General features: G+C 37.4%; 1 protein-coding gene across 19 annotated transcripts in view; it reads left to right on the forward strand.

The window, feature by feature from the left end:
* Positions 1-19966, forward strand: part of KCNMA1 (potassium calcium-activated channel subfamily M alpha 1) — a 514442-nt gene that overhangs the window by 471631 nt on the left and 22845 nt on the right. For 12 of the 19 annotated variants that reach the window (XM_074830559.1, XM_074830567.1, XM_074830568.1 and 9 more), the window contains 2 exons: positions 12652-12765; positions 16060-16190. In XM_074830559.1, coding sequence (XP_074686660.1) covers positions 12652-12765; positions 16060-16190 — 245 coding nt within the window. Of the gene's footprint in view, positions 1-12651; positions 12766-13461; positions 13546-16059; positions 16191-19966 lie in introns of all 19 variants that reach the window. The other 7 variants (XM_074830555.1, XM_074830556.1, XM_074830565.1 and 4 more) reach the window with 1 other exon arrangement.

The following is a 19966-nucleotide window of genomic DNA, read 5'->3' on the forward strand; positions in this document are numbered from 1 at the left end:
GGGATTGATCAGTGAAGGGAGGCAGGGGACAGCAGTGCCCTCCTGAGCTTTTTTTCCAAAACTAGTACTCTCTTGATTCATTTCTCTATAAGACTTCTGTCATGTGGGAAGCAGGAGCTACCCTTTGATAAGCAATGGGAAGTCTGTCAGGAGAAAAAAGGTGGGGAAGAGAGGGAAGAGATTCTGCTTACTTGCTTGAGAAGTGCAACGTTACCTTTGTGTCTCCCAGGTCTCTCAACATTTGAGAATTTGATTATTAACTCTTCAATTAAATCTTCAAATCAGTTCTTGAGTGGCAATGTAAATTCTTGTCTGTCTGGACATATCTTCCATTTTGAGTGAGACAGCTGTAGACTCAATTAGATAGACAAAGAGGATGCTTCTTAAAATTTGGAATATATCTTGATTTTTTTATTTTATAGCAATGTGCATTACGGTGTCAAGTGTAAATAGGTCTTAAAATTTATCTGCAGATTTATAGTTCAAATTGGCCCTGCCCAAAACCACAGATTCAAACTTCTTAAACTACCTCACTAGCTACAAAAATCCACATTGCAACTTGAATATTTATTCTTAGAATCCTATCAAATAACAAGAAAAAGACTAAAGACTTTCAGAAATATTCAAAACCCTTAGTTGAAAGGACAGCTATTTCCACTGATATCGGTACTAATGAAATTCAAGCAAGGAAGTAAGCATTTTATTTTTATCAAAACATTTAACTCTCCAGTAAATAATAATGGATAGGAAAGTTTAATGTGTTAAGTGTTTATAGAGATTATGCCATTTTTAAATCCAAAAGTAGTATTTAGATGCATGAATGACAGTAAATAGTCAATATAACACTGAAAACTAAAAATAACCAACGCTGCTTGCTGGAAATTTTCAGTATGACTGTGCTGTGCACTGGATACCATGGCATATATTTTATGGTTGCCACCTAATTTTCACTACTTAAAGAATACCACATTACATTTTATTGTTATCATTTTCTTTACCAGCTTGGTTGCTAGTGTAATGGGGTTTGGATCCCATATATATGGAGCTGGTGTAGAGACACTTCTTAAATATAAAAAGACATTTGAACTATGAGAGGCAGGCAAAACCCTTAAAGATTTTAGCAAAAACTCTAATAAAATAATATGAGTCATTCTATCATGATAATGAGTTACTTTTCTTTCTAAGATTAATATTCACTAAGAGGGGAAAGACTGTGAGCCAAAATAGTGCAAACTTAACAATGGAAAATTCATCTTTTCTTAAGAGCAGGCAGTATCTCACTGGTTTTGAGTATACTTTTCCTTTTTTCTTGATACATTTGAACAAATTAGCTATTTATTTACACTGTTGACTATATGCTCTGGATATGCTTCCCCCTAGAATGGCCATGAGAGGCATAAGTTGCTTTCTGTCTTCTTGATTCTGGATCTGCTGGCTGAAGCAGAGGTTCCCAAACTTTGCAGATTGGGTACTGCCAGTAGTATCACTGCTGTTCTTCAGGCAGTTGTGTCTACACAACCTTAGATATTATTAGTAGCTAATATATTGCTACTGGTACATCATCCAAGCATATGCAATTAGAGAGCTACTTCAGATTCATCCTGATTCCGTAATTGTGCAATTTCTACTTAGATGATTTTTTTAATGTGGAAAAAGAGGAGTAGAAAGAAAAGGAAATCTTCATTGTCTGTTTATTTCCAGAGTCAAAAGCAATTGCAATAAATTAGCCAATTTTAGTGTTTGGTAGACCTATATTGAAACCAGAATATAATGCGGCATACTGTATATGTGACATATAAAACAGGGATAATATACCAAGCTGAACAGAGTATAAGGCTGGTTTGATGTGTTACCCATTCCTCTGAACTTCAGTATCAGAGGGTTGACATTTATGTTAATAGAGGTGCTTTCTGGAGGTCCTTACCTTCCTATTACTTTATTGTGCATGGCAGGGATCAGTTTTCATACTGGCCAGTAATACCAATATTTCTGAAGTGCAACTAGTTGTGCTGAGGGGATGATATATGTATTTTGAAAATACACTCCAAACCCTAGGATGGTGTTTCCTTATTCCCATTTCACGTTGGGCACCATATGTTGTTTGCAAGGTTTAGATTAAACCACAACAGGGCTGTAGTAAGCTACCTTTTTGGACCAGAAGGTTTTGTTTGAAGAAATATACGAATACTCCTTAGGCAATTATCATTCCCCACAGTGTTAGCTGCACATGGGTGGGAGTGATTTATTGTGCTTTCTATGGAAAAGTTGGTTGAGTTAGTATTATGCAGACTGGCATAGTTCAGAACAACTTGATACTCATTTTCATGCATGATATCTATGAAGATGTCTTTAACAGACATGCCACTCTGAAGCTGTGTATGTTACAGAAGGCAGTATTTGAGTGACAGAGAGCATGACTGATTTTTTTTCCCCAATTTATGGTGTTTAGTTTGGAGTTCCGGTAAAATATATTGGCTTGCAGAGAATCTCTGTAATGGTATTCTGAAAGCATGAATACCAGAAGGAAATTCTCTGTTAAACCTCTCATTTTAAAAAGTATATTAACACAGGAAGACAAAATCCACATTCCTTTACTTTGAGCATTTAATCAAACCCTGAAGTTTTAAAACTACAAATTTAACCTTTGGGGATCAACTGCATACTGTCATTTGACTATGTGCTTTTATTACAACCTGTCCACTAAAAAGTTGTGATAGGATTTGGTGAAATCTAGCAGGATTGGACATGGGCACAGTATGCTCTCTAAGTCAGCAGGCTTTGCCAAGAGTTGCTTTTTTACAACGTGGAGTAAGACGGGAGAGGAGCTTTTGGATACTTGCAAATAGATTAAACTGCAGGAAATGTGCAGGAGGCCTGTGGAGCATACCTGCTAGATAAATTATAGGTGGTCTTGATCTGAATCCAACCTGTCTCAGAGCTCAGCTCTGGGAATCCAGTTCAGATTTCTTTGATAAAATGAGGCCTTAGCCTTCACAGTTAAATCTTTGATCCCCAAGACAGCCTTGAATGTGGGATTTTAGTTTTGACCCAGCCTGTAGAGAACTTAATGACATTTTACCGTAGATTTCCAGCTCAGTTCCAGCTTGAGTAATTTACAAGTCTGCTGGCACTATTTAGCCCACATAAACCATGAAGTCAACCGTAAGTCCAAGTTGATGGAAAAACAATATTGCCAGAACAGTGACAGATGTTGATTATCACAAAATGTCTGTTTAAGCGTTTTGTATGGATCCATTTCCTCACTGCGTACACCTGAAATTTTTGTAGAAGTTAGAAAGTAATTGTACTTAAAGACATGGGATGATCTGCTAAAGAAATTGTCAGAATATATATTGCAAAAAATGACTGCTGTGGTTATTACTGTTGCTGCTCAGGGGAGCTATTCGGATGCCTCATTTATTGGAGTTTAATAGATTAAAAGTCCAAATTGAGTCTCATGATATAAACCTAATCAAATTCTAATCTGCATAATTTTCCCATAAGAAGCAATGGGAAATTTGTTTAATTCATGTTTCAGTAGTTGCCAATCATGTGTTGGACAACATTGTTACTTTTATTTATCAAAGTATTTTTATTGATTGCTTGGTATGACATCTGGCTTTGCTCTTCTTTTTTCACTGAGGAAAAATTCACTTTATTTGATACAATGTGGGATATAATGACATAATGTAGCATCTCACCTAACATTCCTTTATATCTTTTTTAATGGTGAGCTTTCCATTTAATTTGTAGTTATTGAATACCTGTCTCTCTGAACTAGGTAGTATAGCTTAATTGATTTGATAAATTTTATTCAGCATATTTATTTATTTTTGCCTGAGGTCTAAATATGCAAGGTTGATTAATGATTAAACCAGAATGAATTTGGCATTATTTTATATTAAATTCTTTTAGCTATAAACCTGTGCTTCACTTATATGCTACCAACTTTGTGCCCTAGAAGTACCTAGTGTAGAAAACTATTAAATGGTAAATGGAGATTAGGGATAATTAAAAAATAAAATTTGTAATTGGCTAAAACCCACAAGAATTATAATTTCTGATGTTATTATGAATTTAAGTGTATCCCATAATAATTGCTGAATGAATAGATGTTACTATTTCTTCTCTCTCTTTCCAATTATTTGTATAGTTCTAGTGATTCTTTCTGAACAAAATAAAAAAAAGCAAATGAAAAAAAAATCCTTTGAGAAGTAGCCAAACTACTCTAGCACCTGGTCAGTAGTATTAGGACTAGGTGCTATACCTTGGGGTGCAATCACCAGAAAGAATGAATAGTCACTTGCCACCAAGAGATAAATTTCCACTGGAAGAACAATGTGAAAAAACTAAATTCTTTCCCAACAGGAGTAGGCTTTGGAAAAACAGGTTCATGACAACAGTGGAAAGGGGGAAAAAGCAGATGGAAAACCAAGGATGATATTACAATTACAAAACAAACCATGAATTTAACAAATCCAAGGCACATGGTATATTGGAAGGAGTTAAAATATTCTCTGACCAGTTTGTAAAAACAGAGCATATAATTAATGTGAACACATCCCATGCAGTAGGGTATGTAGTTTGAAAACAGTTGTCCTCTGCATTCTATAAATCCTTTGTATTTTACTGTGTGTTGTCCCAGGTGTTTTCAATTAGAGAATTACCCAATCATTCCTCTGTTTCTGGAGATGGCTTTAGAAAATAGATGCTTAAAGAAAGTTACAAAATGGTACTATCAGGAGATGAACACCTGATGGCCTGTCCATTCCTCTTGTTGCACAGTAGAGAACCTGCAGAGTGTCTCAGTTTAATTTCCCTTCTTGATAGCCTAAAAGCCCCAAGCAATTATCCTGGTTTGCTTGGCTGTATTCATTATGCCTGTCTTCATGGCCCTCATAGGTTTCTGTGATTTAATCTTTTCACTGCTTTAAAAAATCTGAAAATATTTTCCTAAGTTTTACACTTTTGGCATTGTTTGCTTATGCACTAGAGACTGAATAAGAAGTCACTGATATACTCCTGGAGTACATTTTATGTTCCCAAGACAGATGTGTATAAAACAAGATGGCTGCATTGCATAACAGGAGTTCTAGTTCAACCTTGGCTTTATTGGTTAAAAAAACAAACAAACAAACAAACAAACAAAAAAAAACAAACCAAAAAGGATATGTCATGCCAAAGAAATCAGTAACCTATGCAAAACCTTGCTTAGACCTTTACAAAATTACTATAGTACTGAAAAAATAAGGATGAAGTCTCAGAACCATTAAATTTAATTTTGTTTTCCCTTTACCAAATATAAAAAGAAATTCAGTAAAATTGTACTTGATTCCACTGAGAGTGAGAAGTTCTTGTCAGACTAATACTGGCCAGCAATATTTACTGTGCAGATAAATAAAGTTTCCATTCTAGCAGACATGAGGGAAGTGCTATGGCTAGTGACTATGTATTATCTCACTTAAATTGAGCAAAGCAGCAAGGAGAGATCAACTCTATGCTCTGCAAAGCATTAGTAAAGAAAGCCTACTTGTTTTGGTAGCTTTGGGTTTGTGTAAGCTTCTGGTGAACCTTGGAAGTGCTATGGTTTGGGTAATTACCATGTGAGATTTTGTGAAAAAAAAACCCCAAACCTACAAACAAAACAGGCAGTTTCAGGTAGACTTCATTTTTTGTGTGTGTGTTTGATGATGAAACTCAGACGCATGTAAATACCTGTGAATAAAGCCCTGTAAGTTATACATAGTTATGCACTATGCTTAAAATATAATGCTAGTTCTAACATACTACGATGTTCACAATTGAAAATGGAAACAATATGATATCATTCAATGCAAGACCTCAAGATGATGAAACTCCAATCCTTCTCTTGACCTTTGTTTTTACAGCTTAATCCTGCCTCGCTAGAGCAGCACAAGGACCAGTAGACCTATAAATCCTTTACACTTTCAGCACATGGGACCACTAACCCACCCAAGAACGGTTCTCATGCTTTGGGGAACAAAAACTAATATTGATCCCACTTCCCTGTACTTTCATTAGAGCTTTGATTTGGACATTTTCACAACAAGTTTGTGTAATTCAACAGTATGTGTACGAAGAGATGTTGGAGAAGAGCACTTGGAAGGAAGATGGCAGCTTGTTCTCTGTAACAGTGTCTCTCAGCATTCAGTGCTCCAGGAGTTGTTCCAGTCCCAAAGCATTGGAGGGTTGTTACAATTGAGAAAGCTAGTCTTCTTCACCCTTCACTCTCTCTAGATTTAACCTAGCCTATGTTTGGTCCCAGAGCATCTCTGAAGGTGCTGCAGTCTCTGAGAGAGCTGGAAGCTTATGCTGTCACATCTGCTCTCCCACATTCTCCTTTTCCAGAGCTTTAGAGATCATCTCCAAGAGATTATTAGATCTTCAGGCACAAATTACAGTAAAAGTAAGAACTGAAACCAGAGGTTAGGATTTCCACATTTTGAGGCCAAACTACAACTCTCTGTCTCAGACCACATGGGACATTGAAGATAGAATTGTTTCTAAATTGAATGCTGTAACAGATTCCCATGAATGTCAGCAGCTCTTTAGCTGCATGACTGCTGCTGAACTTTCCAGGTATACCCAAGTGGCTGTACTTTGGAGAATAACAGGTATAGTCTATCATTCAGTTGAATTCACTGGAATATTAATGGACATTGTCAGCAAACAGTAGCAAAGGGATATAGCTCTGAGGTCCTTTTGTAAGAGAATTATTTCTCTTTGGCTGGCTCTGCTTAATGAAAATCCTAGTTCCATATTTCCGCATGATAACTTGTTGGGGCATGTTTGACAGTTCACCACCTGTGTGTTATTCAAATATGCTCAAAATATGATTGTTGTTTCATGCTTCTTAGATGAACCAGAGCTATTTAATAGTATATACGTGCTTTTAAAATTATATTTTTGAGGACATTAGTGCATACGTTACCCAGTGAATCCCATGGCACCTTTCCCTAGAATAGCATTATTTAAAAGGCACTATCAATTTACATGGCACTTTAATGACAAGGCCACAACCTTTAGGTCTGCCAAGTGGATTTTCAGTTTGGGAAACTGCATTCTGTCTGCATGGAGTTCCAGTTTAGTAAAACATACATCTTTGAAAGGGAAGGGAGGCAAGGAGGAAAGGAGCAGGGGGAAAGGGAAATAGGATCATAAAGGATCCATTATGGTTCTTTAGAACGAAAGATACTTTATAAATGTAACATAAAAATCTGGTTTGAGAATATGCCCATCTGGGTCTCAGTGAAGTCAGTGGAACAGAAGCAATGCACATTCAAGAGCCAAGTTTGTTTCTATATTAAAACCCTGGTAAACCTTTACTGGCCCCTCAGCAAACTGCTATATTTACTGCTATCTAGAGTAAACCTTCCCGCATTTCATGGGACATTACTCGGTCAAGTGAACTGCACAGGAGTTTATGGCCAGCACAATCAGATCACTTGGCCATCAGGGCAGTTGCTCCAAACAATATGTAAGCAGGGCAAATTATAATTATTGCTGGTGCTTTCAGTGGGCAGAAGTCACTGTTAAGCATGCCAACATTCTTTAATTTTGAACTTCATCACAGTGCCACTGTGGCTCCCAGAATACCTGCATGTTACTGCTGAGCCACATTTAGTGCCCTCTGAGTTCCTGGGAGGACCATGGATCAGCCTGGCTCAGGAGGCACACCTCTCACAGAAGGACAGTGCTGCTCATTACTTTGTAGGTGGTGTTTTGTAAGAGACAAGGACAGCCAGCTGGCCCTACTGAGCTCTGAGCTGGGCAGCACCTGAATCCTCAGTAACTCTTAGAAAAAAGAGCTTGCCTCCTTATGGGGAGGAAGTTTGCCCAAGGTTCTCCTTCCACAAAGATGAGAATATCTTAAAGAGGTAGGATCGTGCCTCTAATAGAATTTTTGGCTGTTTCACCTACTTGTGTGAGCAGTAGTATCCCAGAGGGAGCTGGGACATACTTCTTTGCACAGAATCAAGACGCTGAACCAGCTGCTTTCTGCAGAGAACTACAGGAGGCTCAAACTCCTTCAGAGCAGGTAGCTGAGTTAGGACACAGGAGTCCCTGCCTCTCAAAGCAGAAGGCTGTGGCCAGGAGGGAAGCAGTGGCTCCCGACTGCCAGTCCTTACTGATTTTGATCATGTCAGGAGCCCAGAGCCTGTGTTCCTCTCAGAGGCATGATCTATTTGGCAGCATCTTTTTTCAGAGAGGGACAAAGGCTTGCTACCTCCTGTTGAAGTCTAAACCGTTTCATCAGTCTGATGTTATGGTGGTTATCACTATAGCAAATGGAAGTGGGTTGACCCTGGCTGATAACTAAGCCCCTACCCAGTCTCTTTCTCACTTCCCCCCAGTGGGATGGGAGAGAGAAGCAGAAAGGCAAAAGTGAGAAAAAACTCATGGGTTGAGGTAAAGACAGTTTAATAAGCGAGGAGAAAAACCAAAGCACAAAAAACGAAAAACCAAGTGATGCAAAGGCAATCACCCAGCACAGCAATTTCGTATTGGATGCGATGTGGCTGCAGAAACTGATATGATTGTGCTGCACCTTACCTCCTAATTGTGGGTAAAGAGAATTCCCTCCTCCAGAAGCCCCCCACTGTTACTGTATTTCCTTGTGCAGGGACTGTGCTCAGGCTTGCACAGGCCATGTGACTTCTACAGTAAGAAGTTGATCCTGCTAAGCAATTGTAGCCACAGCTCCCTCAGTTGTTTGCTGAACAAGGAGACACTGTGGTTATAAGAAGATCACAACTATCAGCCCTGTTTTGCGATTTTGATGAGCGTTAATGGAACGAGATTTGGGGACTGAAGGAGAAAATGGAATATGAAAAGGAAAATGAAAAGAAGCTGTGAGGAAAGCATGTCATTTCTAAATGAATGCTCTGTGCGGAGGAATTGAATCTTTTCACAGCTGAAAATGGATCTTAAATCTGATGCCTTAGCTTGTTTCAGCTTCTGTAACGAAATAGAGATTTCCTAATACCCTGTGACCTGAATTTCTCCCTGCTTTATGGGTGCTATTCCTTGACGTACAAACCTGTATTTTCTCAAGTCAGCATTTGATGATGGATGTCAAAATACAGGTCATGTATTATGCATATAGCATTACCGATTTAAGGTGTTTACTCGTCAAGTTGAAGAAATTCAGAAATGTCATATTCACTGAATCTGCACAGCTGTCACTTGTAGTTTTTCATGCCTTTAAATGAAAGTTCTGATAAAGCAGGTTAGTTTTCCTGCACTTTTTTTTTTTTTTCCTTTCTTCTGGAGGAAAAAAATAGCCTATGTATAGAATTTACATTGTGACTTGGGCACAGAAATGTGTCCTGAGGGTATATGATGCCTTGTGACTCCAAACATGGGCATACAAAATCCCCAAGTATTCCAATTTTCCAAGATTTTTATATTTTTTAAGAAGTGGATTTGTAGAGGTGTCTAAATTAAGCAAGGACAAGGAAATTAAACTAAAATAGCAGATATTTCTCACATCTTCCAAGGCTATAGGATGAAAAATATTAAAACATGAGTCTATTTTTCATTCAAGGAGAAAACAAAATCCCTTTAACATGCTTCCTGCATTTCAGACTGAATGCACTGTGTGTGCAGTGTGCAATTACAGCGCTCCTTGACAGTCCGTGTCTAACAGAAATGCCACATTTACTTCAGTCTTCTAACACCGTCATAGGAGGACAAATATTTGAAGGGTTAGAGAGAGGTGGCTACAAATAGCCATTGATGGAGAGTATGTGTGTGCATGCCTCTGTGTGTGTGTGCACATGGCAGTAGAGGGAGGGCAAGAAGGACTTACACATTTAGATGCAGTTATGCCAACTTTCTTCAATTTGCTTTTAGCTAGTAGGGAAATACTCATGCGCTCTTACTATCTGAAGAACCTGGTTCACTAAAAGATGTTTTAGGGAGTGCATCCTGAGATGGGGAGAGAAAAACCTTCAGGAAAAAGAGGGAAGCAGGGCCTCCAGGGATGCTTCCAGCAGAACAACCCCTAGGGTGCATGGGAACAAGATTAGTTTTCCCTACTCTCAGATAAGTGAGTGTATCTTGCTGCTGCCATTTTGACTTGTAATTCTGCAGAGGACCCAACTGGGCCTGCCACTTTAACTGGTCAAGGAGTCTACAGCTACTTGAGCTTTTTTTAGTGTGCTGTGACAAAAGCTGTGTCTTACCTTTCCTGTACCATAGATGCAAACTTAAACACTGGAGCCTGCTGCACAGGGAGGTGTCACACTAATATCCACCTGTCCTCAGATAGCAGTCCCTCTCTTTGGAGTCCCACTTTAATTTTCCTGCTGTTGTAAGAGTGTCAGGGTTACCTGCAACTCATGTCTGTTAGACTCACTTTGTGAGTCTGAGAAATCGTCGTCTCTGCAGAAGTAAGCATTCAAAGAGCCAATATGTCTATCAGTCACAGGGCCAGACTCAAGGAAACATCTGCAAACCAACACCACTTGGGAATGCAATTCACTGTCACCATGCCAGTCTTATTGAATTAGTTTCAGCATGAGTAGTATTAAATGACCAACTGTTAACATTGCCAACATTTCCGATTGTCTCTAAGAAATCTGCTTTCTAAAGATTTTCTATGCACTGGTAACATCAAATAGAATTGCTTTGCTGTCTTAGGTTTGCCTATGGCGATGTTTTTGTCTTGCAAGCCTGTTGAAGATACCACGTTCACTTCTTTTCTCCTAAGGAATTTCTTCACAGACTTTTCACTCCCTTTTTACTTACCCTGTCCTTAAAATCTTCATGTTGTATCTAGCTTTCATGTGATAGTCAGAAGGAAATTCATATGGGTACCTTCTGGAGGGCTAAGTAAGTCTCTTTTCAGTGATTCTAGTTTTATTACCTATATATTCTATATGTGATATAGAAAAAACATAGGGAGAAATGAACTGAATATCAAATAAAAATTTAAATCCCATTAAATCAAGAGGTCTGAATCTAGTGGTCCTTATAGTTTGTGTTGTTTAGGCACAGTTTAAGAGTGATGGTAATTATCACTGGAAAAGCACCATAAATCCCTCAAACAATATAAAACTGGTACGACATGTTAACAACTACAGTTTATTTTAGAGATTTCCTGGTTTGTAAATTAGTCCCCAAACCGAATTAAGTTAAGTAGATAATATATCATCATTGATCTGCTACTGAATTTAGAAGTATGAATTCAACACAGTCAAATAGTTTCCACACTGCAAGAAGATAGTGAAGTTATGTTAGGAATGAATTTGGGTGTGATTAATTTAGAATCAGTATATGGAGAATTCAAAACTAGTTTAAACCAGTAATGACAGAGGATCAAAAGACTGTCCCTGGATGTCAAGTGTGAAGTCAAAGAACTTGGGCATAATGTGACAAAAAATTTAATGTTTTCTCAGAAATGTGTGTTTTAAAGTGAGCTTGGCTCAATCAAATATTTTCTTAAGAATGCTGCCTTGATATTGGTCTACATGAGACCCTTAAGTCAAATTCTGGCTTCACCATCACTTCTGCAGTAATGATGTTAAATGAACATTCCCATGCTTTCTGCAGCTTTAATGGACAAGGGAGGCAGAATGCTTTATCTCAACTATGAATTTCCAGTCCAACTGTTGCATAGGCTTTTGTATAACTGCCTTTTTTTCAGTACTTATAACCAAACTCCAAAAGGCTTTTCCTGGGTATTTTTTATTTAATAAATAAATAAATAAATAAAATGCTCAGTGTCAAGAGCTCCATTTCAAACTGTGTAGAGAATCAGTTTGATTCACAATATTTTTTAGATGTGAACCTTGCTGCTCTCTAGATTTTTTTTTTCTTTGAGTGCCTGCCAATATGTTTCCTCCCACCTCTGTTTCCTTTACATCCCCAAAGGTATAAAACTCTCTAGTTTCTTTTCAAGCATTCCTCTTACATACCGTTTGAAAACCTGTGTCTTTTTCCTTCCAGCCTATCTTTTTTTTTCTCTTAGAATGTGCCCTTCCATCCCAGTATTCCTATAATTGTAATCCTCTTAAAAATGCATATTATGAATGATACACCTGAAAAGAAAAAAAAAAAAAAAAAGGCAACTTTATGTGGGTTGCATTGCTCCTGGAAAACAGTCAGAAAATTTTAAATTCTGAGTGTTGATCAAACCTAAAACCTGCTAATGGAAGCAATTTGTTCCTTGTGGTTATACTACTGTTTACAAACAATACTCTTTAAAATGTTAATTGAGGTTTAAGGAAAGGTGTTTGTTTCAGATTTATTTGAGATACTAATAGGACAAAATTAAACCTCTCTAACACTGAAGTCTTTAGGTTTTTATTTATATTTAAGTAAGCAATACTCTTCCCATTTTGCATGTTTGGATGCAAAGGCTACCTAGGGTAACAAAATAAATTTCAGTTTCTCCATTATCTACCAAATATCTTACAGTAGAAATTACCTGCATATTTGTGAATGATTATGCTTTTAAGAAATAATTGTTGAAAATTAATTCTTTTTTTTTTAAATGACAATTTTTTTACTATACTTTTCTGGGGAAAAAAATGAATAGAGAATTCCCTGATGGTGGGGATTTTTGTAATATAGTTTGTGCCGTGTAAACTTTCTCTTTTTTTCTTTTTTTTTGTTTTCTTTTAGGCTTTACACCCCCTGGGATGGATAGGTCATCTCCAGACAACAGTCCAGTCCATGGCCTGTTACGTCAACCCTCCATTACAACAGGAGCCAACATCCCTATTATAACAGAGCTAGGTAAGGAAAGCTAAAGTTTATCCTTTCATGTACATTCCCATATCTTTTTCCCACTTCCCTTGTTATGCAGTCTCAGGAAAATTACCTATACTGTATGTTACAGTGCTATGTTTTCTCTTCTGATAACTGTTTTGAATTGCTCTCTCTAAAGAAAGATGAGAAACAGTTGTTTCACTTTGAGTAACTGAAATATATTTCTCTTTCCTTTGAGTCTTCTCCATTCTGTTAAATAAACACTCTATCAAACAAGATGCTTTTTACATAGTGTAACAAATAAGCAGGGGTCTTTGGGCTAAGGTTAGAAAAGAAAAAAACCACAGTATGAGCAGACATTTCCTGTTCATTTAATCAATAGTAAGAGGCCATTTGTTTATTTCTTCATGATCCAGAACTGTTTAATCATGTGTAACCAAACTCTGTATAATAATATGAGACATTTTACTCCTGAGAATATGATGATGGTAGGTAACCAGGCTCTGATTTCCACTCTAGCTGTGGGTATTTATGTTGTCAAGTGGTGTGATGTGAAGTGCAGAAGCTGTTCTGTTTTTTTCATGGCAAATACAAACTTGATTTGTGGTCCTTTGTCCTTTTATTTTCTTTTTCAGTTTTATTTTTTAGAGCCTTACCTGTCTTTTTCCCTTACTTTATTCTCTTTCTGTACTTTCTTTTCCCCCTAAATACTTTACTTATTAGCTAAGCCTGGCAAACTTCTGCCTTTGGTTTCAATCAGTCAGGAAAAAAACAGTGGAACCCACATTCTAATGATAACTGAACTGGGTAAGAAGTGCCTTTTTCCTTCACATCACTGTCTTATTTTCTGTTGTTGTTGTTCTTACTGTCATCAGCTTTTCCTTTATTTATCTGGCTGTATCAGAGGGGCTACCCTCATAGCACTGCTTTGAATGTGTTTTATTTGTGGTTCTGGTTGAAATTGACTGTCTCGTTCTGGCCTTTCTTAATGATTTTTTTTTTTTCACGCAGCATCAGTAAACCTTTGATCACACTCGCCTGACCTGCCGGCTGTTTTCATAGCACCTTCTCACCAATTCATTTTCTTTGGCCTGGGTCCCCACCTCCCGGGCCCTTCCTTCCCCCCCCCCCCCCCCCCCCCAGTTTTTCTCTCCTTTTCTCTCTCTCTTTCTCTTGCTCTTTCTCTTCTTGTTATTTCAGCCTATTGTCAATTTGCTGAACATGCCTTAGCAGTTCTCACAGGAAATCCAAGAAGAAGTAAAAGATACCAGAAAAAAAAAAAAAACACCAAAACAAAACAACAGCATCATACTTTCCCTTAAGCTACTTGTTTGTTTATTTTGCAGAGTAGGCCTTTTCTCAGAAGCTCAGGTTTTGAAGCTGTAAAAAAGCAGCCAAGCTTCTGCGTTGCTCTCTTTTAATAGAGCTCTCACCAGCTTTTGCAAGCAGTATTTGATGAGCATTTCCTATGGCACAGCACCACACATTGAGCCTACCTCACCTAGTCCAGAGGCTTTTTGTAGAAATCCTAGCATGCTAACTTGCATCAGGAAGATAAAGATATGGAGGATAAAACCACACTTGCAGAATTCATGTTAGATTTGTTGTACCTTGGAAACTGACACCATGCACGGCTAGCAAGCTGGTGTCAAAGTCGGGTATTAGTCTGCCAGATGTAAGTGGAAAAAGAATGCTATTGTCAATAGTGCCTGCTCTCAACTAGCAAATTAAACTAAGGCACAAGCTCTTAAAAAAGTACATTTTGAAATGATACATCAGGCTTTCAAATACTATTTTGCTCAAGAATCTGGAGAATAAATTGATAGCCATTGTACAAAGAAAGGAGTATTGTGGATATTGGTGTTTGCTAGGGTGAAATTCTTCTGACTCCCAGGGCAGAACACTTCTCTGTTTACAACACTGAGGTGTTATGTTTTCATAGTCACATCAGGGAGTGGGAAGGCAGGATTTTTAAATCTTACTTCAGCTCAGGTACTGGCTGAATGATCATGGCCAAGTACTGCCTCAACAGGGCTCTCAATGGAGGATAACAATTCTCATCTCTTTTAGACAGCTGTTGTGAGGCTTTATCTATAGTTATGTTTTGTAAGCTAAGCATGGCAAGCACAGTAGTATATACAGGTTGGAGAAAGAGTGGATGGAAAATGAAACTATATAGGAAGCAAGATCAGAACAGCGGGCAGAAGAATTTCTAACCGAAGAAGTCCAGAGCCAAAACCCGATCAAGTGAACAGCAACTCTCACGTTGTTTTCAAAGCTCACTGGGTTGGTTCAGGAGATGTGTTTCACATGGGGATTAGGGACATAGTCAATGTGTGCAGTTTCAAATGCTGAAAAAGTTTTAATATCCCTTCCTTGCATGGGAACTGAAATTAATTTGTCATTTAGTAAGTTAAAGGGTATTTTGATGGCATAGCTAAGCAGTCTGTGCTTTCATGTCAGAGGAGGACTAATATGGAAATGAAGTCCTTCATGAAATATGATCCACTTAATACACTGATCTCAAGGAAACAACTATTTTTAGTGGAATGAGGTGGAAGTAGAGAGCTTAACTGTGACAATGAAATGCCAGAGAAAGTCTAAATGACAAATTCTACTTTATTTGGGCTTTTTCTTTAAAACAGCCTGATGCAGATTCTTCTTCACACTAGCTAATACAGAATTTGTGGCTAAGGAAGTGAAGTTACGGAGACAAATATTTGAACAAAAGGCAGTGCGCTGCAAGAGAATAGCTGGAGTATTGCTCATTCATTCAGATAGATGCATGTTAAAAGGACAGTTTATCCTCTTTAGAGCTGTAAGTGCATTAACACCACTCCAGTAAGAATCACAGCAGCACGTCTAACAGATGCCTGTGGGCTATATCAGAGTTTTATGGACAGCCTTTATTTTACAGTGGTGTTCTGACTTGGTATCTTGTAATAACATTTCACTGTACATGCATACAGCCTTAGCCACTGTACCCGACCAATACCAAGATTGTTTCCATATATAAAAGAGCATCATGTATGTCATTTTGAGTGCAGGCAGCTGGTGCCACGAAGCTACTTTTACGGCAAAGTGATAGTCACCTCTCAAAAGTGAGAGTGTCACCTCTTACAAGCAAGATAATGATCAACAGATATTTTTAAATGCACATTTTCACATCCATCTTGATTTCATTTTCAGTGACGTCAAAGACACAAGTCTGTGTTTCCAGACATGCCGTTTCTTTTTCTTTCTGACTGTCTAATGTGTAAGGTCACGTGCTGGTGACCCAGAAACACCTTGTGATTTTAATATTATTATTATTATTTTCAGTAAATGATTCAAATGTTCAGTTCTTGGACCAAGATGATGATGATGATCCAGACACAGAATTGTATCTCACGCAGCCCTTTGCATGTGGAACCGCATTTGCTGTCAGTGTGCTGGACTCTCTCATGAGCGCAGTAAGCAAACAAAACCTTTTTCATTGCCTTCCATCAGACTTATCGTGAAAGAGTATAAAAGCGTAGTCCCTTTTCCACAGGTAGTCAGGAGTAGACACTTTTCTCTTAGATGTCAAGAGAATTTCAGAGCCTAAATTAGGTTATTTTTTAGTTGGACACAGAGACCTTAAAACAACTTAGATATCTAGGACTACCATAAGTCCACAGTTTTAAAAGCAAAGAGTCTCATGTCAGGCTTTAAGGATAATAATTTCCAAACTATATTGTGTCTCCCTCCTGAAACCCAGACCCAAATTCAGTGTGTCAGTCCCTATGCTCACCATTCATGTCAGACAGCATCAACCATGTTTTAAGCTTTTAATTTCCTGTAGCCATGAACAATGCTCTGAGTATGAGCACTGGGGGACACCGATAGAACTATACGAAAGCCATCACATGAACTCTACTTGTGTGAAGAGAGGTCATCATCTCTTTTTCACATGAGTTGTTTTGTGAATCAAAACATAAGTGTGTGCTAGAAACTACAGATGGTGGCCTTTGGTTATGTCTATATTAAGGTTTTTGGTTTGCAGTCATAGTACTGTTTTGAAGCAAACACCTTGGTCATACTGCATTTCATCCTCCCTTGCTTCATATTGGCTGTTTTTTTTCAGACTAGTCTTGCTCTGTGTGAGCTGCACGTCTTTCAGAGGAACCTTAAGCTCTGCTAGATGAAGCAAGGACATAGCCTATTTCAAATCTGAGCATAGTCTTTCTGAGCTCCCCATGGAATAAAGTTCTATAGTGCTGGGAATCATCTGTTATAAACACCAAGTAATATTAGAAATGAGCAAATGGATTTCCTTAAAGGAGCCAAATCTGACCTTCACCTAAATTCAGAATGAAGCTTTTTGCTTTAAAGAAAAATTCACAGTGATCTGGATTATTTAATATTTTATTCGCATTTCATATTTATGTGTCTGTATTTCATATTTTTATTCCCTGATATATTCCTCATATGTTCCATCCACAGATTAATAATATCACTCTACACTGATAACATTTTATTCTAATGCAGCCTAGGAGTTAGCAATAAACTCTGAAAATACTTGTTTTGGAAGTTATTTGCCATATTTTGCAGATGTGACAAATTCAGAAAGCCTAAGCAAGCACACTTAAACTCTGTACCTTCTCTAATTAAAATCTCTATGTATTTTCACATTATAAATGGGAATAATTGAGCATTAAGGTTCCAAATTGTTATGCCAAGAGCTGTTTATCTACTCACATGATTATCTAAATCAATGTCCCCGAATTAATTGTTTAGTAGGGCACTTCCAGAATCTTGGGAAAAGTAGGGTTAATTCTTCTGATTGCCACTGGTATCACCACAAAAAGAGGGTGAAATGTTGTGGACACTATTGCTTTCTTGTACAAAGGTATGTCGTGTAAATAATAATGAGGCAATAAGAAACACATGGACCATGACTGTTCAGAAATTTTTACTTGGAACTCATCATATAATCCTCACAATATTTTTAGTTATTGCTAGCTTTTATTAACTTATAGTTTTTGACAACATGCCTCTCTGCTTCTGCAATCCCTTTCTTCAACAGAGTCTTTTTTTCAAATATTTTCACATCTAAGTGGTCATATTATATGTCAGGGACAGTGCAGCCTGAAGCCAGAGAAGTAAATGTGATAACAAGAGCAGAAGAGTCTAACTGAGAAAAAATACTAATCACGAAGACAAGCCAAGGATTCAGTCAGTTAGAATTGTTCACCATCCTGTCTTTTCTTTCACCACTTTGCTGATCGGTGGCAGCATTATTTTCTCTTTTATTCCTCAAAGGCCTAGTAAAGAGTTTGAAAAGTACAATTCTTCCTGACCCTTCAGAAAGTGTAAGATGTGTGAGATGTTTTCCCTTCACTATCCCTGTTCTCATGGGAAGGATGTATTCTCCTTTCACTTCTTCTCCAAGGAAAAGAGCGTTTCTCACACAATCTAATCTACTTGCAGTATATTATCTCTTTTTTTTTATTTCTAGAGTACACTTGTTTTTAGGGACCAGCTTCTATTTATTCTGCCTTATTTCAAGCCAGTACTGGCAAAATCCTAACTAAATTGTGAGATCTGCAGTCATACTTTCATCCTATTAATTGCACAGGAATTCTGTAACAAGGAAGTAATTCACACTGTGCTGGCCTGTGCCAGCTCACTTTGAGACAAGGATATAGTTCATTATTAGATCCATTTAATGATTCAGGATTTTTTATTGCTTAATTTTTATAGAAAAATTCCAATTTATGATCTCTGTTGATATCTTTGGCATGCAAATTCCTTGTATGGTCTACAGTGTAAACATACAATGTGTGAACTGCTCCATTAATATTGAATGTCTTCTCACAGTAGTGGGGTTTTGTAGTAAAACAGGTATAAGAAAGATTAGAAAGTAGAATAAAACTAACACATACTGTATTCTTTCTGACCTGCAGGTAATTTGAAGCATACATATAGATATAGGTATATAGAAAAAGAGGTACAAAATATATTTAAAATAATTTGCTAAAGTATTCAGTTATTGAATAATGATAATTCAACAGTATTAATCATCATTAAATTAATATTTTCTTTCATATAATTTTGTTAATATAAAAGCGGTGGACTAAACCCTGCTCATACAGATTAGAAAATACGTTGTCACTTTCTGATTCAAATCTGAATGCTGAAGATCATTACGTTCTGCTAGGTTAGCGTTATTTCCTATAAAATGACAGTATTAGATATTTTAGATTTGAAATCGTCTGCTATTTTCTTACTTCAAAGATAAAAGGTTTAATGAAGTTTACTTTTCAAAATGCCATCTACAGGCTATCTACATACAGTTTGCCCTCTGCTGCAAAGGCAATATATTCCACAAGCCTGTGGTTCACAGAGTGGTAGGTTGAAGATCATTGCTCAGAAGACAATAATGAGCTCAAAAACTGCATTGTCTTTTTTATGAATTGGTAACAGTGGTCTCTCCAGGCTTCAGTTAAAGTGCATTATTGTACTCTGTGTGAAGACTGTAGGCATGGTTCATGTTTTAAGTGTGGCAGTGACTATTGTTAAATCATGCCAGCTAATCATTATTACGTCTTTGAAGAGACATCTACTACCATCAGAGACTTGAATGATATATTAATATTCGTTTTGTCATAACATATGCAAGCCCAGGGAAAGAATATATGTAGTCTGTCAGTCTCAAGGTGGCGCTGCTCCTGAAAAGCAAAGCACATTCTCATCACCAAATTGAATGTGGCTAAAAAACATGGGATTGGCAGCATCTTTTAGATAATGTGGATGTTTTGTAAAAAGATTATCTTCAGCTGTAAGAAAGTTACATGACACATTTGCTTAAGAGAAGCAAATTTTTGAGGAGAAGTACTTTTTCCTTTTCTGGGTCTTGTTGAGATATTCCAGAAAATCCTGTGCATGCAAGGAAACCAGTTTTATCAACACATAGTACCTTCAAAGGTTGGAACAGTTGGCTTGAGAACCAAAGCTTCTCTATTACTCCTTTTGGTGCTGAAGATATGAGAATTACAGAAGTTCTGGCAGGTTGCATCCCTCCCATACATACTGCTGACAATAGACTTGATATACTGTCCAAGTGGTACCGTTAGAGGCAAGGATCTCTTGAAACAGATTATACCATTTAACATTCGATATCCTAGAATTTATTTCCTTCTGCTAGAACTTTAGGTCTTGATTTTTGTTCTATAATACTAAATTCTACTTTTTTTTTTTTCATATA

Source organism: Strix aluco, chromosome 7, assembly GCF_031877795.1.
Source record: "Strix aluco isolate bStrAlu1 chromosome 7, bStrAlu1.hap1, whole genome shotgun sequence".
In the NCBI taxonomy this organism is placed as follows: Eukaryota; Metazoa; Chordata; class Aves; order Strigiformes; family Strigidae; genus Strix; species Strix aluco.